The sequence below is a fragment of the Heteronotia binoei genome, chromosome 5, assembly GCF_032191835.1.
Source record: "Heteronotia binoei isolate CCM8104 ecotype False Entrance Well chromosome 5, APGP_CSIRO_Hbin_v1, whole genome shotgun sequence".
Taxonomy (NCBI): Eukaryota; Metazoa; Chordata; class Lepidosauria; order Squamata; family Gekkonidae; genus Heteronotia; species Heteronotia binoei.
Window position 1 is genome coordinate 44,393,659 of NC_083227.1, and position 22,029 is coordinate 44,415,687.

The window sequence follows — 22,029 nt, forward strand, 5'->3', positions numbered from 1 at the left end:
GAGGTCCTGACATTAGAGATGGTAAGGTGGGGAAAATCTAGAGTTTGTGCTGGGACAGTTGGAAAAAGTTCTCTGCAGTACAAGGTTTGTGTGTGTGTTGCCTGAAAGAATGAGCACACAACATCTTGTGGAGCTGGGAGTACAGCACTTGGCTTTCCCTTCTTAGTGCAGTGGGAAAAGATTGGCTATCAAAAGCTGCCTGAGGTTAGCCTTAATGTTGGCTCTGTATCTGGGCATCAGGTTTCATCATTGCAGCATTCTGCAGTGCCTAAGCTAACTTTAGGCTGGGCTGTCAAAAACCTGGCATTGGGTGCCTATCCCAACTGTGGTCTTTGGTCATCTCTGATTCCACCCCACAGGGGAAGTGTGCGTCAGAGAAACATGCTTGCAAAAGAGCTTCAGTCAGACTCTGCAAGGCTCAATTCTCTGCTTCAGTGCTTAACACTCCATTATCCCCATCCGAATTCAGTTCATACTGAAGCTTTCTGACATTACTATCACCAGAGTGCGTATTCTGTTGCATGTGGAAGTCAGTGGGGCTGCTCTAGCAGTTCATGGATTGGATCCTTATGATTCTAAAGGCACGTTAAGCCAAGAAGATAATCCTTATGCCCTTCCACACATATTAACATAATGCACAAAGTTAAGCAGCTTGAACAACTTGTCATGGAGCCTCCAGGTATGGAGCAGAACTGTCGGTGGGGGGCAATGGGGGCAGTGCCCCCTGTAGATTCTGCAGTAACCCTCACCTGCTGCAGGGAGTGCTGTCCCTTCACACACACCCCTTGCTGGCTATGACCCTGGTATTGAGTGCTCCTCTGTACAAACCAAGTTCCTGCATTTATAGAAAAAAAGAACTCATGAAACTGCCTTATACCAAGATGATCCATTGATCTGTCAAGTCAGTATTTGTTCTGAGAAGCCCCAGCTCTCCAGGGTCTGAGGTAGAAGGTTTCCCCCTTCACATAGTACTTGATCCTTTCAGGTAATGGATGCAGATTGAACCTGGCAGCTTCTGCATGACAAGCAGGTGCTGTGCCCAGTGAGCCATGGCTTGTTCCCATTTGTCAGGGAGAGCCATTCTGGCCTAGCTTTCTCCCTGATTTGCTAGTTTTCTGTGTGCAGGAGCTCCCCACCTGAAGGCTGAAACAGTAGAGTAGACTGCTTATTCAGCTTGCACTGACTGTGAAACTTGGGTGATGATGCTGTCTCCCCATGAGATTTTGGTAGCTTTTTGGGTTGAGACATCTCCAGCCTTTCCCTTATGGTGAATACAATACAGTGGTGCTGGCTAAGGGAGTCTCTTGCAGCTCTTTGTGCCATCAGACACCCCTGTTAAGCATTCCTCTATCTGGCTCCACTTCTTGTAGCAGCCATTTATGAATGCCATGTGGTAGCTATATCCACTACACTGTGTGGACATAGGTGCTTGCTGGCTCAAAAAGTTTGGGGACCCATGCTGTATCTCTTGGAGATTGCTAATTTATTCTGCCAAGTAGAAACAATCCCATATTTCTTAAATTTTTCATTCTTCTTCCCAGATCATGACCAAGCGAGAAGACCTTGTTGTAGCGCCTGCAGGAGTTACGTTAAAAGAAGCCAATGAAATTCTGCAGAGGAGTAAAAAAGGTATTTGCTTAGGGACATTTCTTACCCTCCTCTTCAGTGGGAACCCCAAAGTGGCTTATAATAAAAACCTTTACAATTTAAAGAAACAATATGAAATAAACACACAGGGGGGAAAAGAAACCACAAAAGGTATTCTAAAGATTGATCTGAGATCCACTGGGGTGGCTCTCTGATGCAGCAGGCTGCAAGCCAAGAGCACTTTAACTCTTGCCAAAAGGTTCTTGTGTTTGGCTACACCAGGGATTTTTAAGTACCTGTGAGAAGGAGAAAAGCTCAATTGAGATCTTAAAGAGCTGGCAGCCCATATTCCACTCATTCCTCTCTTGTGTGTAGGTGGGAATAGCCGTGTGGTATTCTGACTTGGCACAGTCTGTCTTTCTGTGGCTTAGTGCGCCACGTAGGCATAGAGTTCCTCTCTTGATGTACCGGTTGTAATGACATGTTCCTCCCTGTCCTTGAGGCATGGATTCTAATGGGTATAAAGGGCTGCAGTGTCAGCAAGTTCCAGTTTTGTTGGTTTGAAGCTGTTTTTTGAAATCATGGAAATGGTTATGAGTACAAATTATTGTTCCTCCAGGGCAGAAGAAATCTGAATGCTGTTATAGTCCAGTGTTCTGAAATTTAGACTTGGGCTACAGTCTCTACATAGCCATAGACTTGCATTTGGTCAAGCCACTGTGTTTTTTCTGTCTCAGTCCCCCATCTGCTAAAGTGGGGGTGGGAAAAAATTGATGTGCCTCAGCTATAACTCTCAACATGCCTCTGTTGATTTCTAGGCAAGTTGCCCATTGTTAACGAACAGGATGAATTGGTGGCCATAATTGCTCGTACGGATCTGAAGAAAAATCGGGACTATCCCCTGGCATCCAAAGATGCCAAGAAACAGTTGCTCTGTGGGGCTGCCATTGGGACCCATGAAGATGATAAATATCGTCTTGACCTCCTTGTGCAGGCTGGTGTGGATGTTGTTGTGTTGGTGAGTACTGGGGACAGGTGTGCAGTAGGAGTGCTTTGGGCAGAACCGCCTAGCCAGTGGAATCCAGACCAGAGGTGGCCAAACTGTGGCTCGGGAGCCACATGTGGCTCTTTCACACATATTGTGTGACTCTTGAAGCCCCCACTGCCCTGTCAGCCAGCTTGGAGAAGGCATTTTTCTCTTTGAATCACTTCTCCGAGCCACACCAGCCAGTAGCTTGGAGAATGCATTTAAAGTTAAAGTTGCTTTCTTTCCACCTCTCTCTCCTCCCTCACCCCATCTATTTGCCTACCTGCTTTCCTCCCTTCCTTTCTGTCTTGTGGTTCCCAAACACTGGACATTCATGTCTTGCAGCTCTCAAACATCTGAGGTTTATTTTATGTGGCTCTTACATTACACAAGTTTGGCCACCCCTGATCTAGAATTTGCATCTTTTAAATTTTATCACTACTTTGGCAGCTATAGAAACAGGCTGTTTTGAACTTCCTTGTTCTGTAGAATTGTTGAATGCTGTTGATTTTTCTTGGAAAGTTTGCTTTTCTTCTCTACTACTTTTATGATAGCAAGGTACTTGGATGGGTGGGCAATGTAAAAATGCTTTAAATATTGCAAAGCTTCAAGGTTTTCCTGAAGCAGTGCAGCAGAAGGGATAGCGTTAAACCAGATGAGCCCTATCAGTTCATTGTGAGGACAGCATACTCATGGTGGGAAAAGTGCTAATTACGGGCAAGGGATAAAAACACACAGATATATAAAAGCTGGCCTCTTGTATAATCCATTGAAAAACCTATAGAAGGCCAGCCTTCTAGACCTTTTTGTTAGACTGATCTTGATTAATATGCCCGTTGCTGTTCAGGTTAGAGAAACAGTGAAGTTTTTGGAGGTAGGATTTTTATGCATTGCATGTTTACGCTATTGTTGCATATACACTTTCTACAAAGTCTCCATGCTTCAGTAGTCTATCCCTTTTCCAAATATCCCCTTTCCCTCCCCAAATATACATGTTTTTTGTAAATGCTGTTCATACAGCAATACTAAGGGGCTTGGTACTTTAAAATAACTGCTTCACTTTTTTGCAGTAAACTCGTGAGGCAAGTAATCCCATTCCATTGATGGCAGATTGAGGCTGGGAATGAATAAACTGTTGTGTACAGATGAGTTAGCGTTTAGCTTAATTTAGGAAGTGTGTATAATTAGCATAATTCTGATTTTTGTGGAGTTCTATGTTTATTTAGAGCAGAGATCTAGACACTCTTCCTACAGATACAGGTAGCTTACACTTTTGATTTCTGTTCACAGGCTTTCAAAAGGAATTTGTAGTAGTATAATTGCACAGGTTGTGAGTTTCTGGTGATGTCTGTTGAGGGCTCGATGTATCCTACCACTTCCTTGAGCAAAATTTGAAGTCCTCCTTCAGCCTAAGAAACCTCCCTCCATTTTAAGTGTTTTTTCTTTCAATAGAAGCGCTGCTTAAGGTGAAGAAAGGGACCTTAGGTCCTCCAGCTTAATACAGGATACACACCAACACATGCAAGTGCCTTTTCAGTAATAATGTGGAAATGGAGGTGTTGGTTCACTGATGAAGAATCCTATGTATTACTGGCTCATCGTGCAAGGAATATCAATCTTCATTCTTGTTCCCTAGTTAAATTCCAAAAGGAAATTGTGCGTTTTATGCTGTTCTCTTCTGTTTGAGACAGAGCAAGCAGGACTGGTTTTATTGTGGGTACTGATTTTACCAAACTGTACTGCATTGTTATCCTTGTTATGCCATTAAAGGTTACTGGAACTGGGTACCGATTTGGCTTGCAATTCATTTTAAAGAATGTGACACAAGAAAGCATGGAATACCAATTAGTTTCTTTTTTTATTTAAAAAAATCTGTGCTTTTGAGCTTTCAAGGCATAGAGGTGCAGATTTAAATAAAAACGGGAACATGTGAGTCTGCTGCCATTATGACCTTGTCAAGAGAAACTGCTGGAGGCTTGGTTCTCTTTCTGGAGTCTTTCCACATTTCATCCCCATCAGTGACTATAGAAAGGAAGCAGAAAGTATACCAAGGCTCCTTTGCAAAGAGGTATGCCCTAATGCTGTTAAGGACATGACAGTAGCTCTTTCTCTTTTGCCAGTTCTGCTAGTCCATGGTTGTGATTGGAAGAGGGATGTTTCTTCCTTCTCATTCTCTCCTCACCTTAAAATGAGTAGTTTAGGGACAAATGGCACTCTGACTTAGAGCCTCATCACCTGCAAACATTTTTGGATGAAACTGCAGGCTAGCAAACTGAGGTAGAAAAAAAAGGCAGCTATTGAAAGTAGATTTCAGGGTATTTATCTATTCTGGCTTCAGATTCCTCTTTTTATAAGGCAACCCTAGTATAGCTCCCCGACCAAATGAGAGATTAATTTAGAGAGTATGGTTCATGTAATTTTGTTCAAATTAATTGTTATTAGTTGGTACTGAAAGATAAAAGTTCATGAATTGTTTGTTGAAGTTGGATGTGCTGTCTCTTGAATAAATAATTTTAAATGATGGGTCTTTTGCCCTGGTGGAAGAACAGAAAAAAAATGCCTACTAGAATGAATTTGAACTCTTTCACTCTTCTTCCAGGATTCTTCTCAAGGGAACTCAATTTTCCAGATCAACATGATCAAATATATCAAAGAGAAATACCCCAACCTGCAGGTCATTGGAGGCAATGGTAAAGATTGTTTGTTGTTAATCTAACTATTTAAATGGGATTCTGTCCCTTGGGTTGTAGAGAAATTTAAAGTGGAGTGTTTTACTCATTACCTCATGATATTAAAGAGAAGAAGAGGATATTGGATTTACAACCTGCTCTTAACTCAGCATCTCACAACAGCTTACAATCTCCTTCCCTTCTTCCCACAACAGACACCCTGTGAGGTAGGTGGGGCTGAGAGAGCTCTTTCGAGAACTGCTCTGAAAGAACTCTTACTGACCTAGGATCACCCAGCAGCTGCATGTGGAGAAGTGGGGAATCAAACCCAGTTCTCCCAGATTAGAGTCTGTGCTCTTAACCACTACACTAAACTGGCTCTCAACAAATTGACATTTGTTATAGCTGGTGAAGCCATATAAGCAATTTACTGTGGAACTTGTCTACAGGCTATGAAAAGCTCAGTTTGATAGTGGGACCTCAGAAGTTCTGTTGACACTGCTGGGATAGTCTGTAAAGCACAGTATTCCATTGAGTACTGAAAGGGTTTTCATAGGGTATAAGGTCTAAAGGAGGAAACCTTTGGGGTCATCAGCTTTTGGGAAGCAGTGACCATCTGAAGGATATAAATTGTGATAATTAAGGTGGATTTTTTTCTCCCTTTTAAATTGACAATGCCCATTAACAGTTTATTTTTAAAAAGCACAGTTTATTCACAGAATCCCAAGGCTTGAAGTGATTCTAAAATAACCACTGGCACAGACACATACCCTTTAGCCAGACTAGTGTGGCACAGATAAAAATGGAAGCCCATGTGGCATTTTGACCAGAGATAATTGTTTTGAGACAAAGGACATCACACAGGTGAAACAAGTGACATACATCATAATATATGTCATCTCACAAATCATTGCAATATGTTAGATTGATGGAGGGTTTCCCCCCAAAAAAATAAGGCTAAAGGTGACTTAGCCACAGTCACCCAGCAAGAGACTTCCAGAACTGAAATTGGAATCTGAGTTTCCAACTAGAACTGCAAACTCTCGCTCTGCTGTCTGACAGCAGGACTTACACAATTGTTCCCATCCTTCGGAAGGGAAAAGCCTGCAGTCACAAGCTTAGAGTACTGGGATGGGGCCAGATTGAATGGAGGCCATCCTCCTGCCCCCTGTTAACATATTTCTTCCCTCCCTTTCCTCTAGTGGTGACAGCAGCTCAGGCAAAGAACTTGATCGATGCCGGGGCGGATGCCTTGAGGGTTGGCATGGGCAGCGGGTCCATCTGCATCACGCAAGAAGGTAAAGGAAAGCATCACTTGTCATTCACAGTCCATTTTGCTAAACCTGACCTTTTCCCTGAAGAAGGTTCTGGTCCCAGAGGTGTAGTGGGAAGGTGGGGCTAGATCCCAGTCTGCTGAGTCGCTGGGATGGGCATTTGCACATTTTTTTTGTCATGCGGATTATATAATGGGTGAAGAGCTGCAGCCCTTGAGTGACCAGAGCAGCAGTGGCATTAGGTTCCAAGCAGGTGCTGGCTCGGTTACACATTAAGTCAACATTGGAACAGGGAGGAGAGAGAGAGACATTGGGTTGCTGGCCCCGGGTTGCTTGTACTTGGAGAGGAGGGTCATTTGCTGCGTCCCTTTTTGCAGTGAGTGCAGTGCAACCCAGCTGCACGGTGCCAGGCTGTGTGCTGGCATTGCATCACCACCTGGGTGTCCTTCTGGGTCTTGCTCTCTTATCTCTAAACTATATGTTTTTGTCTTGTTTAGCTGCTCCAAAGATCCCTCCAGACCTAAAGTCCCACAGCCCCAAATGCCCTTCCACAGTCACTGGCACCTATAGTAAGTCATTGCCCCCCCTGTTCCCCTCCCCTTAATTCTGTCTTGGAGCAAGGCTCTGATTGGCTGCCCATTGCCACTCCCCCTCCCACCCGCGCTTTGTTTGGAGAGTAATCTAGTTGTCTAGACGCACTTGGGGTTTTGTGGCTTTGGATACTGGTTGTTAAAAAATGAGAAGCTTCCTGATTCTGTATCTTTCCTAAAGCAGGGTTCTAATTTTGTCCTTTTTGGTACCAGTTGAAGCTTTTTTCTTCCTTCCTTAAATCTGGAACCTGAATTTTTCAAAAGAAAGCTTACTTTGGCCATTTGCTTTCTATTTCTATGGGCAAAATCACTGTAATTTGAGAGAGAAGCTGTGAATTGGAATCAATTTATGCCAGAAGAAGTTACATTCTGATTCAATATACAAAATAGGTAAAGTGCTGTCTTTGAGAGGTGCTTAATTGGGTTGACTTGTTGATGGAACATTGCAAGCTCTCTTCATCAGGTATACTTTTCTAGTGGTAAAAAGGGATTTCTAGTTTGTTTTTAACTATACCATCCAGCTTTGTGCAGAATAGCCTGATCCTGCCTCACTATCTTTCCTTATAAAGCTTCAGGGTTTTATCCTTAAACACCTTGATGCACTGCTGAACTTCTAGATGTAGGAAGCTTTTCTTCTAAATCTGTATTGGATGTTCACGTAACAAGACCCTCATCCTGAGTAAGTTATGTTATCGTCTTCTTTATAGACATCCTTTTAAATATTTGAAAGCCATGGTCCTTTTGTGTACATCATCCTCATTTTCCCTGTTAGGGGCATAATACACTGCTGAAATCCCCATATTACACAAGGACAGGGAGCTTCAGCCTGTTCTGCTCTTATTGGACATGGAAGACAGAGTTGATGAAGTTCCTCTTTGTCACGGCTGGGGCCGGGTCAGGCAAAGTCCAGAGGCAGTCCGAGGTCTGTAGCCAGTAAGCAGGAGGGTCCGAGGCGCCAAATCCGAATCACTGTAGAAGTATCGCAGGTCTGAGGTCCAGAAGCCGAGGTCAGGGAGTCCAGAAGTCCAAAGCCAAAGTCAGGGAGTCAGGAACCAAAGTCAAGCCGGAGTGGATGCTAGAATGTCAGGGAGATGACTAGTTGCTTCCACAAAGCTTCCTCCCAAAGCCCACAGCTATATAGCCCTCTGCTGGCTGTTGCCCGTTTGGGCTAATTGCTGGCTCAGGGAGGCAGCCAGGATCCTGTTACCACTCAAGCATCCTTGCTCTTAGAAGGGCCAGAATCCTCTCAGAACTCAGGGCTCAGGGAGCGTCTTGCTTGTGAGCGTGCCGCCCTCCTCCGATCCCTGAGGTCCTGCCGGAGGCGGTCACGCACACGAGCCACCCGAGAGGGCGAGGCAGGGGGGCTGGGATCTTCTCCAGCAGGAGGCAGGGGCACTGGTGCAGGTGGCAGGGGCACAGTTTCCTCATCAGACTCAACTTCCTCTGAAGGGTCCCCAGCACCCATGACACTATCCCCCCCCCCAGGGCCCCCCTCCGTCGAGGGACCTGGAAGGTCGGGGTGGTCGTTGTGGAACTGGTGCACCAAGTCCGGGGCATGAAGATTGTCCTCGGGCTCCCAAGACCGGTCTTCTGGGCCGTATCCCTCCCAGTCCACCAGGTACTGGAGGCCTCCACGATGGTACCGGGAGTCCAGGATCTGGCGCACCTCATATTCTTCCTCGTCATCCACCAACACTGGTGGTGGCGGCGGTGGGGAAGGAGTCCGAGCTGGGTCAGGGGGTGCAGCCGGAACAAGGAGGGAGCGATGAAACACGGGGTGAATGCGGAGGTGGGGTGGCAACTGGAGCCTGAAGGCGACGGGGTTTATTTGTTCAACGACGGGGTAGGGTCCAATGAACCGTGCATCCAGCTTGTGAGACCGACCAGGCCGGCGCAGGTAGCGAGTTGAGAGCCACACCTGATCCCCCGGCTGCACTGGAGGGCCTTCTTGCCTCTTTCGGTCCGCAGCCCGTTTATATGCCTCCTTGGCTTGCTGTAGCTGCTCTCGGAGCAAGTCTTGGCTGGCACGGAGTTCTTGCAGGTAGGCATCGACGGCGGGGACATTCGTGGGTGGTAGGATCGCTGGGAAGAACCGAGGGTGGTACCCGTAGGTTGCAGCAAACGGGGTCATTTGGGTGGATGAATGGACCGCGTTGTTGTATGCAAACTCCGCTAGGGGCAATAGAGTGGTCCAGTCATCCTGCTGGTAACAGGTGTAACAGCGGAGATATTGCTCTAGCGTGGCATTGGTGCGCTCTGTCTGGCCATCTGTCTGTGGGTGGTAGGCCGAGGACAGGTGCACTCGAGTACCCAGGCTGGAATGGAGGGCTTGCCAGAACCGAGAGGAGAACTGAGGGCCCCGATCGGAGATCAGATGGGCTGGGAGTCCATGCAGACGAAAGATGTGTTGCAGGTAAAGCTGGGCCGTCTCCTGAGCTGTGGGGAGTTTCGGGCACGGAACAAAGTGGGCCATCTTGGTAAATAGGTCGACGACCACCCAGATACAAGTCTGACCCTTGGAGCGTGGAAGTTCCGTGATGAAGTCCATCGAGATGGTATCCCAGGGTCCTGAAGATGTGGGCAAGGGCTGCAGCAACCCTGAGGGTTTGGCTGGGATGTCTTTGGCCCGTCGGCAGACGTCACAGGAGCTGACATAGCGGGCAACATCAGCGCGAACTCGTGGCCACCAGAATTCCCTTGTCAGCAAGTGGGTGGTCTTATGCTGTCCAAAGTGCCCGGCGGGTAACGAGTCGTGGGTCAGGCGTAGCACTTCTGCCCGCAAGGACCCGGGCGGCACATAGAGGCGTTCACGGTGTAGCAAGAGGCCGCCTCGAGTCGTGAACTCCCCTGTTGGGTCATCTTGGAGAGCCTGGAGGTGTTGCTGGACCCAGGGATCATTGGCCTGGCTAGCCCGAATGTCCTCCACGAGTGCTGGTGAAGTGGAGGTGGCTGCAAATACTGAGGGCGGCAGGATTGGAGCAGCGGGCGCGGTCTCAGTTGAGGCAGGGGCGTATTCCGGTTTCCGGGAGAGCGCGTCTGCTTTCCGGTTCTGGGTATGGGGGATGTAGGAGATCCGGAAGTCGAAGCGAGAGAAGAATAGGGACCACCGGATCTGGCGCTGGTTGAGACGGCGGGTGGTCTGGAGGTGTTCCAAGTTCCGGTGATCGGTGAGCACTTGAACAGGGTGGCGAGCCCCTTCGAGGTAATGTCGCCAAACCTCAAACGCCGCCTTGATCGCGAGCAACTCCCTCTCCCAGATGGTATAGTTCCTCTCTGCAGCAGTGAGCTGCCGCGAGTAATAGGCGCAGGGCTGTAGTGGCTGGGACGGCTCCTCGCGCTGGGACAGCACTGCTCCCAGGGCCACGTTGGAGGCATCAGCTTCCACCGTAAAGGGAAGCTGGGGGTCGGGGTATCTCAGGAGTGGCCCGGTGGCAAAGCGAGTCTTCAGGGTGGAGAAGGCGTTATCGGCCTCTGGGGACCAGTGGAAGGGTTCTTTGGGGCGGAGTAGTTGAGTCAGGGGTGTGGTCAGGGATGCGTAGGCCGGGATGAATTGCCGATAGTAGTTGGCAAAACCGAGGAACCGCTGCAGGTCTTTGCGATTCTGAGGAGCCTGCCAGGTCAGGACCGCTTCTACTTTTTTCGGGTCCATGAGGATCCCCTGTGGTGACACGATGTGCCCAAGGAACTCGACGGAGCGCAGGTCGAAGTCGCACTTCTCCAGCTTGGCGTAGAGACCATGGGCTCGTAGGCGCTGCAGGACCTGGCGGACGTGCTCGGCGTGCTGGGCAGGATTGCGGGAGTAAATTAGGATGTCATCCAGGTATATGATCGCGAAGCGGTCGAGCAGGTCCCGGAATATGTCATTCATGAACCTCTGGAAGACAGCGGGGGCATTGGTCAGTCCGAAGGGCATTACCAGGTGCTCGTACTGCCCGTATCGGGTCCCAAACGCGGTCTTCCATTCGTCTCCGGGCCGTATGCGCACCAAATTGTACGCTCCACGGAGGTCCAGCTTGGTGTAGATTTGGGCCCCCTTTAGGCGATCCAAGAGTTCAGGGATCAGTGGTAGAGGGTACCGGTCGCGGATGGTGATCTTGTTCAGGGCCCGGTAGTCATTGCACAGCCGGAGCTCCCCACTTTTCTTCTTCACGAAGAGCACTGGAGCAGATAGGGGAGAGGTTGAGGGTCGGATGAATCCGCGTTTCAGGTTCTTGTCCAGGAAGTCTCGCAGAGCTGCCAACTCCGGCTCCGACATTGGGTACAGACGCCCCACCGGGAGTGGTGCCCCAGGTACCAAATCAATGGCACAGTCGTAGGGCCGGTGAGGGGGAAGCTGATCAGCTCCTGTCTCTTCGAAGACATCAGCAAAGTCCACATACTTCTGAGGGAGCTGAGGACCACCACTCGGGATGCCAGCTGCTAGAGTGGTGGGAGGAGTCAGATGGGGGCATGGGTCTCGGAAGCGTAGTTCCTGCTGGGCCCAGTCCACAATGGGGTTGTGCAGCTTCAGCCAGGAAAGGCCTAGAATCAGCGGGAAGCGAGGCATGCGGGCGACATCAAACCGCAGCTGTTCTTGGTGCTGCTGGACGTGGAAGGTGATGGGACAGGTCTCCTGGGTGACGGGGCCAGAACGGAGGAGGCGCCCGTCAATAGCCTCCACCAGCGACGGAATCCCTTTTGTCTGCACAGGGATCTGGTGCTGCTTCACAAAGGCGGCATCTATAAAACAGTGGGCCGCTCCCGAGTCCAGCATGGCATACACGAACAGCCAGCGTTCGTCAGGCAGACGGAGTTTGACTGGTAGCAGGAATGGCCCTGGGGTATCAGCCTGCTGTTCGGAGGACCCAGCTAGTCGCCCCAGGCTGGGGGGTCCACTTACGCCTGGGGCTGCCCTTTTGGCGGCGGTGGCAGCGAAGGTCCAGGTATCCGATGCTTAGCAGGGCAGCCAGAGGCATAGTGGCCTGCCGTGCCGCAGTAGAGGCACAGATTCTGCGTGCGGCGTCTGGTCTTTTCCTCTGGGGTCAGGCGGGGTCGAGCAGCTCCAAGCTGCATAGGCTCATCCTTGGTGCTGGTACTAGCTGGGGACGGGCGAGGAGCCAGGCAGCACGGCGCAGGGAGCTGGCGCCCTCTGGTCTTGGCTTGGCGGCGACTTTCCAGGCGGCCATCGATGCGGAGGCAGAGGGTGATAAGTTCTTGGAGCGTGGGTGGCTGCTCCACCCTGGCCAGTTCATCCAGGACCTCCTCTGCCAACCCCTCAGTAAACTGGTCCATCTGGGCAGCCTCATTCCACGCCAAGTCCTGGGTCAGGAGCTTGAATTCAGTGGCATATTGAGCCACCGAGGAGTTGCCTTGTTTCAGTGCCCTGATCTTCCGGTTGGCTGTGGCTGCTTGGACTGGGTTTGAGAAAGCAGCAGACAGGTGGGCCTCAAACCCCTGGTAATCAGTCAGTAGGGGAGAGGACGCGACCAGTAAGGGTGTGGCCCATTTGGCCGCCTGCCCCTTTAACAGACTGATGACGAAACACACCTTGGTTTTGTCATTGAGGAAGTCCCGTGCTCTCAGTTCAAAGTACAGCCGACACTGTGCTAGGAAGGCAGGAAATTCTTCCACGGCACCCCCAAATCTGTCAGGTGGGGGAACTGGGCACTTGGCTGGAGCACTGGCCGCAGGTTGTTGCTGCAAGTGCACTACTGCCTGTGTTAGCTGCTGTACCTGGGCTTGGAGCGCAGCCAGTAGTTCTGTGGTTTCACTTGCTTCAGCATCCATCCTGTGGAGTGGGTGTTTGTCGGTGGAAGCAATCTGTCACGGCTGGGGCCGGGTCAGGCAAAGTCCAGAGGCAGTCCGAGGTCTGTAGCCAGTAAGCAGGAGGGTCCGAGGCGCCAAATCCGAATCACTGTAGAAGTATCGCAGGTCTGAGGTCCAGAAGCCGAGGTCAGGGAGTCCAGAAGTCCAAAGCCAAAGTCAGGGAGTCAGGAACCAAAGTCAAGCCGGAGTGGATGCTAGAATGTCAGGGAGATGACTAGTTGCTTCCACAAAGCTTCCTCCCAAAGCCCACAGCTATATAGCCCTCTGCTGGCTGTTGCCCGTTTGGGCTAATTGCTGGCTCAGGGAGGCAGCCAGGATCCTGTTACCACTCAAGCATCCTTGCTCTTAGAAGGGCCAGAATCCTCTCAGAACTCAGGGCTCAGGGAGCGTCTTGCTTGTGAGCGTGCCGCCCTCCTCCGATCCCTGAGGTCCTGCCGGAGGCGGTCACGCACACGAGCCACCCGAGAGGGCGAGGCAGGGGGGCTGGGATCTTCTCCAGCAGGAGGCAGGGGCACTGGTGCAGGTGGCAGGGGCACAGTTTCCTCATCAGACTCAACTTCCTCTGAAGGGTCCCCAGCACCCATGACACTCTTTGAACATGGGGTTGGGTTTTTTACCATTTCTCATGATACCTGCTGCCCTCCCATGGAAGCCCAGTAAAGAACACGGATAGCAATTTGCTAGCCTAAGAAAGCCTTTCTTTCCATTTCCACATGACTGTCCACCTTAGCTAACTCTCATTTACAAGCAAAATTTGTTAGAATGTTTGTTTTTTAAAGGTAAAACTGCATCTTTTTTCTAGAGGACAGTCTGGTTGAAAAGCATGTTTTTGCCTTTTAAGCAAGAGAATACAGTTTGTTCTCATGAGACGTGATTCCTGTAATTCAAGGTTCCTGCTTTGGCTTAAATTCTAGAATCTGAGCAAGCAGGCAGGGCTTCCCAGCTGCACAATCGATTCCTCTCCACGTGCATGTGTCCTGGCTTTGGATCCTGCTGACTGTTGTCAACAAGACTGTAGGCTTCATTTCCTGACATGTCTTTCAGCTTGCTTTCTATAGACTTTCACAGAGCGAAAATAATTGGTCTAGTTAAAAACAACACAAATCTTACCTGCTCTATGACTTGTTCTCTAGGGTCAGTCTGGCAACTCTCCTGTCTTTGCCATATCCATGGTGTAATATTAGTCTGGCTGGATCAGACTAATCCTTGTTACATTGCTGCTTATATTCTTGATTAGGGATCCCCTTTATCCCCTCCTTCAGCCCCACATGGCTCTTTCAGAATTCACTGGGGATTTTCCAATATCAGGCAGCTATCCATGAAGAATCTGCTAATATTTGGGAAATAATCCAAAGAAAAATAAGTCTTTGATAGGAATTTCCTCCCTTCTTTCCACTGTGCCTGTTGTTCAAAGACTCTGCTTCATTCCCACTATTCTGTACTGCTTATAAAAAGGGGAGTGGGAACATCCCCTTCACAATAAATATTGCAAATTCTCAAGGGATACACAATGAATGAACTGGACTGATAAGGTCCAGCTAGGTTTGATTTAACAAAATGCCAAGTGCATCTCAGACCCATTGATTAGTGGTTTAGACAGGTGTTTATCTGAAATGGTGTTTTTAAAAAAATTATGGTATGTTTGTAACAAACCTGAGAACTAGTTAACTTTCCTTTCTGAAAGAGCAAAAGTACTGTGAAACCCAAAAGTTCACTGATTCATTTGATGGCTTAACCCTAAATATGTGTAGAGCAAGACCGTCATGAGCAGAGTGTATGTTTTAAGGGCAGGGATTTCCTGGTATGTCCAGTTCAAGAATTTTGGGAAGCTGTGGTGGTGGCAGCGGGGGCGGGGGGGGGGGGGTGTGTGACTTCCTGAGACCCTGGAGAACCATAGCCAGCCAGTATTGTTAGAGAGAAGGTAGTTATTATTGTGCCTAGTGATTCAGGATAGTCACCAGTAGTGGTGTTATGCCTCAAGAATCCAGCGATCTTTCACATCTCCATAGTCTTGAATGTTTTTTAAGATTCCATTAATGTATCTCCAGGAATCTCTTAAAGGAGGTATACAGGCTTTGAAATGAAGATATGTTGGCCCAAGAAAAGACTGGATTTACCTGTTTTGTATCTTTTATTCTTTGGAAATCAAAAGCCCTGAATCCAAATTCTGCTTTGGGAGCTGAAACTTCCTTGCGTAATGTTCAGTGTTGGGGACTTGGGATAGCATGATTCTCTCTTCCCCCCTAGAATCAACACACTAATTCATAAAGGGCTGGTCTCCAGAGTATAATTCTATATATTGCATCATAAAGTTTGGTGACCCACATAACCAGTTCCAAGTTCAGGGCCTTTGTGTGTTGGTGTGTGTGTTTGTTGTTCTCTGGGCTTGGGGCTGATATTGTGGGAGATCTGTTTGCACCCTTTGGCAGCCTTGATATTGCCTTCCCAAAAGGGAGACCATCTCTTTAGTGCTTAACCTGGTTTTTACCTTCTCGCTGGAGACTCATTTCACAGCTGGCTGAGTTCCAATTCAATGCAGTTGATTTCAGTGAAAGTGAAGCTTCACTTTCCCTAGAATAAGCCAAAAACATCTACAAATGAGCCACTTATGATGAGCCCTAGAAATGGGAAGGAGAGCAAAATCGCAGCTGAGCTGGTACAAAAATGGTCTATTGGGTTCCTGTTTCCTGATGAAGCATTGAGTTAGTTTTGCCAGTATGGACAGAGAGTCTGAAACCTGCCTTCAACAGGAAGCTTGCGCACTCCGAATGACTAATCTTGCATGGTCATAGTCTCCTCTGGTACACTGTACTAACCGTGATGGAGCAAAAGCCTTAAATTAATTGTGAATGGGGTGGAGGGGAGAGTATCCCATTTGTTGGGGCAATTTGCAGAGTTTGTGCATGACCTTGGCTGTACAGTGCGCCTCACATCGAGCCTGTGTATCAAATTGCTACATGGACGGAAACCACGAGCAAACCCAGGACAAATTATTGGCACAAAACAGTCCTTGTTGACACATGACCGTGTGCTTGAAGGATCCTTTCTTTGGAGTTCCCCACATCCCATGTCTGTTTCCTGTCCCATCTCAAACTGTAAATGGGATGCCATGAGGGTAGCGGGGGCTGCCTTATATTTTGGCTGATGTGTGTCAGGAGGTTTGCTGGCTTGATGAGAACTCCCAATCAGGTTTTTGTGTCCTCATGTCAGGCACAGACATTTTGTTATGCTCAGAGTTTCTAGAGAGAATTGTGGCTGGCCGGATGCCACATGCGGACCGGGCCAGCAGCCCCTAAGATTGATCAACAAGTAGTTTGCATGGATGTTATCTGTCATGTGAGCTGTTGCCCTCTGAGCCATGCAAGAAGCTGCCCAGTCATTGGAGCAACTCATATGCATTGTGCAATTAAGAGCTAGAGAACACCCCTCCTGTGGGTTACTTCTGCTTAAGAGAGTAACCCAAAAAAGGCCTTGTGCTTTATGGTCTTTATGGGTCTGGAGTGGGGAATGGCTGTTTAAAGAGACATACTTTGGACCACCAGGCCAAACACTGACCTCTTTTCTTTCTTTTCTCTATCTTGTCTCTGTGGTGTTTAGTCTTGGCATGTGGGAGACCTCAGGCCACAGCAGTGTACAAAGTGTCTGAGTACGCCCGGAGGTTTGGTGTGCCAGTGATTGCAGATGGTGGCATCCAGAATGTTGGCCACATCGCCAAGGCCCTGGCACTTGGTGCTTCTACAGGTGAGACGCTAATGCCAGATTACTAGTTTTGTGCTCTCAGGTGCATGACAGTCCCTACAGAGAACTTCTGACTTTGGGGAAGGGGGTTCTGCTTCTAGCAGCACTGTGTCCTTTTCATGCTAGGGCATATCTTGTCCTTCAGGGGGCAGTGGCACACTAGAGAGACTGTAGCAAGTCTCACAGACAGCACATCTGCTGTGGGAAGCCCTGGTGTTTGCATCTCTATGTGGATCTGCGAAACTTGATTTGTGGGCAAAGTTTAGAAGCTTGTATATAAATATGGATGAATTAATTCTTCCATACTTCACATTTTTGCTGTTGGCAACACTTGAATAGCATTTGGTGTTCTCATCAGCATTGCTCACGTCCTGTAATTCTGGAATTCCTCACCACAAGGTGAAAGGCAAATTAACATTAGCCTTGATTTCGATACAACTGGCTTTCTGATTTTGAAGTTGGGGGAAATAGCTGCCATGTAGCTTTTGCGCAGATGCCTACTGGTGTTGAAGAGAACTTCCATTTTTCAGATCTGCACCTCTGTAGAGGAATTGCTATCAGAAAATTTTGGGCTGTCCCTCCCTAAGTATATTTAAGAACAACTAATTTTAATCACAGGATGACTTATGTGGCCCTTCGTCTGCGATGCCACCATCTTCAAGGACAGGGCCGGTCTACTTGATTCAGAACCAGTGGTACAACCTGCCACTGCATCCCCAGGTGCTTGGTCTAGCCTCAGCTGTCTTCTCTTTCCTACCTCCAGAAGCCTCACATTGTTTCCTTTGTTTGGCTGTAGTGATGATGGGCTCCCTTCTGGCTGCCACCACAGAAGCCCCAGGGGAATATTTCTTCTCTGACGGGATCCGACTGAAAAAATACCGGGGCATGGGATCACTTGATGCCATGGACAAAAACCTTGGCAGTCAGAACAGATACTTCAGGTGAGAAGGGTTTGGCTTTGTATAAGAGCTACTGGAGAATGTAAATCTGCATTTGTACAAGCAAGATAAATGTGTGAAAGCTGAGGAAGAGGCCTGTAACCCTGATAGGCCAAGCCGCTAGAGCAGAGGTGGCCAAACTGTGGCTCTTTCAAACATCTTGTGTGACTCTCGAAGCCTCCAATGCCCTGTTGGCATTTAAAGTTGCTTTCTTTCCACCTCTCCCTCACTCCCCCTCCCCATCAATCTTCCTTCCCTCCCTCCCTCATCTTGCGGCTCTCAAACATCTGATGTTCATGTCTTATGGCTCTCAAACATCTGACATATTTTACATGGCTCTTATGTTAAGCAAGTTTGGCCACCCCTGCGCTAGAGCTTTGCCACAACCTTTTTTTCAATTAATTCTGGAAGAAATGAAAAAAATACCCTTGTATTTGGGCAGGTATATGAGGGTTAGCTAGCCCCAGTGGCTAGCCTGATCCCATCAGATTGCAGAAGCTAAGCAGGGTCAGCCCTGGTGGGTACTTGGAGGGAGGAACCAAGGAAGCCCAGGGCCATGATGCAGAGGTAGGCCACCTCTGAATGTCTCTTGCCTTGAAAGTTCCATAAGTCTGCTGCAACTTGATGATCCTTTCTGTCACCACCATGATGGTCTAGCTTGGGAAGACGGACAGTCTTAATCTCTATTTTTAATCTATAGACTTGTTTGTTAACATTTTGAGAACAGCTGTCAGGCAGAGTGAACCCTGTTGTGCAAATTCTCAGAAGACTTTGTTCTCCTCTGTGATTTCTCTAGTGAGACGGATAAAATCAAAGTGGCACAGGGGGTTTCTGGTGCCGTGCAGGATAAGGGCTCCATCCACAAGTTCATACCATACCTGATTGCTGGCATCCAGCACTCCTGCCAAGATATTGGTGCCAAGAGCGTCACCCAAGTTAGGTGAGAGCACTGATAGGTCTGTTGTCTTCTTTTTCTCCCCTTTCCCAGAGTACCTCAGGATCATATTGAGTGGTGTAGTGCTTAGAGCAGGGATCCCTGACATGATGCTCACCAAGACCTTTTCTACCTGCTAAGTGCTTTTAGAAAGTGGGTGGGGACATTGGGGCTCCCCCACCAAAGCTTCTGATTGAATATTGGAGACGTGGTTGGCTTTGTGGATTTTTAAGAGTTGCTTTGGCAGCAGCTGCTGCCTCAGCCCAAGAATCTTCACTGTGTGAATGAAGGTAAGCTGCAGCAGCCATTTTGTGTCTAGCTCCACCTCCTTCAGCAGCCATTTTATGGCTGCACCACCACACTGTAACAGAATTCCAAAGGTGCCTGCAGGCTTGAAAAGGTTGGGGACCCCTGTTGTAGAGTGTCAGAGTAGGATTGGGGTGGGTGGCACAAGTTCAAATTCCTGTCGTGCCACAGAAATTTACTGGCTGACCTTTGGCTGTTGAGTTTCAGTCCAACTTACTGCATAGGATAGTGGTTGTGAGGATACAATGGTAGAGGGAAGAACAATGTTATAAGTTGCTTTGGATCCTCATGGGGGGAGGACAAGCAGGTATGGTCTAAATAAATATTAGGAATTCTGTGAGCATTAGCCATGCAAGCAGAATAGCAAAATGGCACTTGTAAATATATTGGGTGAGGCCCTTCTTCCAGTACTGGCCCAAAGGAATGTGTTGGTTATCACCACTGGGTACCCCAGAGGATTTAAATACCATAAGTGCTGGGGGCTATATTTATGCCACCAAACCTTTTACTCAGAAAACCTAACACCTCTCCTACTATCTGCCACATGGCTGGTCTGTTTGTGGTGAACTGACAGCGTGTTCCTGCTGGGTCCGATACAGACTTCCACCTATACCAGCAACCCCATGTCTGTCTGTCTATCTCTCTTTCTGTCCATTTATCCATCCCAATTTGCAACTCTTTGTGGTAAACAGGGAACATTATCTCAGTCCTTTCCGGTTTTTCACCACCAGGGCCATGATGTATTCAGGAGAGCTGAAATTCGAAAAGAGAACAACGTCTGCCCAGGTGGAAGGAGGGGTTCACAGTCTCCACTCGTAAGTTCAGTGTGCAGCATTTGCCACTGCCGCGTTGCCCCTCCCAGCAGGCAGGAACACTTGACTCGTTGCTACTGTCATTTCACCAGAATGCTGGTTCGTAGAGTGGTCTAACTCTCCTGCCTGCAAATGTGTTACAGCACAGAACAATGCATTGGCCAGTATCAGCAAGGCACGCACAGGCTTATCTCCAGGGTGCAGGAAGGAGCTTTAGAGCAGCTTCAGATGTCACAAGCAAGTGCAGCCAGGCCAGTTGCCTCCACGATTAATTCTTGTTACTACTTTCTGAATTGCACCAGGCTATAGTCTCTCTCCTCTGCATATAAGTGGCAGGAAAGAACTAAAAGCCTGTGCTTGTCAGGGTACCTCTGTAGCTACTTCAAGGCCCACATGAAATGAACAAAGGTAATACACATTGCTCTTCTGGGCTATACATCTGCTGGATGTGTATTCCCCCCCTCCCTTTAAAGTATTTTGTTTGGTACCTTTGAATGGTTCTGAGTGTTTTCCAAGGCCTATCACTCAGCTGCTTATCACTCAGCACTGCTATGTGCCAGGAGATGAGGGTCAGGATGTGATTTTTAAATGGGACGAAGCAACAATTGAGCCTGCAGTCACAAAAGCTTTGAAGTCTTTTGTCTGAAGTCATAAAAGTCTTGAAGTTGCAGGCACAGTTGGGGCTTAATACGCTTGAACTCTGTGGAATTGTTTCTGAACAAGCGTGCACACAGGAGTGAGGTGTGCTGCCTGATGACTTGGTAACAGTTTCTTTTGGCTTTATGTAAAGGAACTAGCTGCTTGCAGGCTTCCCTAGTTTAAACTGGATCCTGAAGCAGTAGCATGGTGGGGGGTGTTGATTACTCTCTAAGTATGGGTTAAGCTTTTCCCACAGAACACACACACTCACACAACCATTTTACTGTATTTAATGTGGTTGTTCTGAGGGTGATGCTCCATCCTTTTGAAGGTGACTGCTTTTGCCATGTTCTGGTGTGGGGTGGAGGGAGTAAGGTGCCAGCATATAGCCCCAAGTTACACTTCTGCTTCTCCCAGCCTCCTGAAGTAAGTCTTCATTGAACAGAGAGTCACTTCTCTTTCCTTTCTTTGCCTAGATACGAGAAACGCCTTTTCTGATGAAGGTCCCCTTCGCCTTTCAACAGCCTCTTTGCCCTGTGGGTGCCTGTGCTGCCCTTCTCATGAACTGCTCTCTTCATGAAGTGCCATTTTGCTAGAAGGGCTGGTGCTGCTCGTGGCTCCCTGCCCATTGGTTCATCAGCTATCTTGACCAAGGCTGAAGAGAATGCATCAGCCTATTCCAGAGGAAGTGCTGTCACTTGAATGAGGCTCTTGAGAAGGGCCCTGTACGGGTGTTGATGTGTGTTTTTACAATAAAACAGAGGAGAAGGAGCATTTTCTGCCTTCTTCCTGATGAAATGCACAGGGATTTGGTCTGTTTTTGCTCATGGCAGTTTTCAAGGGCTGATTGGATTAGAGCAGCTGATCCCCAACCACATGCTGAGAAGCATTTTTCTGGGTGCATACAGCTAGCTACCCACTTGTTCTTCCTTAATTTGTAAGTTTATCCCCTCATGTACTTGCATTCTCCCCCAACAGTTTGTAAACAATGATCTATATAACAAGGGGTGGACAAATTGTGGCTTAGGAGCCACATGTGGCTCTTGAAGCTCCCACCACCCTGTCAGCCAGCTTGAAGAAGGCATTTGTTTCTTCAAATCACTTCTCCAAGCCAGCTGGCAGCTTGGAGAATACATTTATAGTTAAAGTTGCTTTCTTTCCACTTTTCCCTCCCTCCCACCTTATTTGCCTTCCTTCCTTGCAGCTCTCAAACACCTGACACTCATGTCTTGTGGCTCTCAAACATCTGACATTTATTCTGTGTGGCTCGTTGCTATATACCAACCCGATGTCACATATAGCTCTTCTGTAGGGCCTAGTTAAATTCAGTGTATCTGTTCAACCTCACAGTTAGAAGTACTGTGTTTAGTCAAAAATGCTTGTTCTCATATACATGAAATGTGAGGTTAAAGTAGGCATGTTTAGATTTAATTACCAAAATTTGAGGATATATCTGCCAGAGAAAAATGGTAATGTTAAACTTTAAAGAGTTTAGCTAAAAATCACTGTTTTTTCGTCTTTATCAGTCTGTGGCCCTCTTTGCTATTCAGCTCTTTTTGCTCCTGTGTTGTTATGTCCCATTGCTGGCATCTGTGGCTTGGCACTGTTGACCTCAGCTCTTGGAAGAAAATAAATCCACCTGTCTTAAATAAGAGACATGAACCCCAAACTCTAAAATTGCTAGGAATTCTGGACAAAAGTGAAAATAAG

At 48.0% G+C, this 22,029-nt stretch overlaps 1 protein-coding gene across 2 annotated transcripts in view; it reads left to right on the forward strand.

Moving 5' to 3' along the window:
- The window catches only part of IMPDH2 (inosine monophosphate dehydrogenase 2), a 34,822-nt gene extending 13,701 nt beyond the window's left edge, over window positions 1-21,121 (forward strand). The window contains exons 6-15 of one of the 2 annotated variants that reach the window (XM_060239386.1): window positions 1,542-1,629; window positions 2,406-2,605; window positions 5,214-5,304; window positions 6,486-6,581; window positions 7,055-7,126; window positions 16,550-16,693; window positions 17,487-17,631; window positions 18,425-18,568; window positions 19,600-19,683; window positions 20,796-21,121. In XM_060239386.1, coding sequence (XP_060095369.1) covers window positions 1,542-1,629; window positions 2,406-2,605; window positions 5,214-5,304; window positions 6,486-6,581; window positions 7,055-7,126; window positions 16,550-16,693; window positions 17,487-17,631; window positions 18,425-18,568; window positions 19,600-19,683; window positions 20,796-20,817 — 1,086 coding nt within the window. In that variant the 3' untranslated portion in view covers window positions 20,818-21,121. The remainder of the gene's footprint in view (window positions 1-1,541; window positions 1,630-2,405; window positions 2,606-5,213; window positions 5,305-6,485; window positions 6,582-7,054; window positions 7,127-16,549; window positions 16,694-17,486; window positions 17,632-18,424; window positions 18,569-19,599; window positions 19,684-20,795) is intronic. The other variant, XM_060239388.1, reaches the window with a different exon arrangement.
- Window positions 21,122-22,029: the final 908 nt, after the last annotated feature.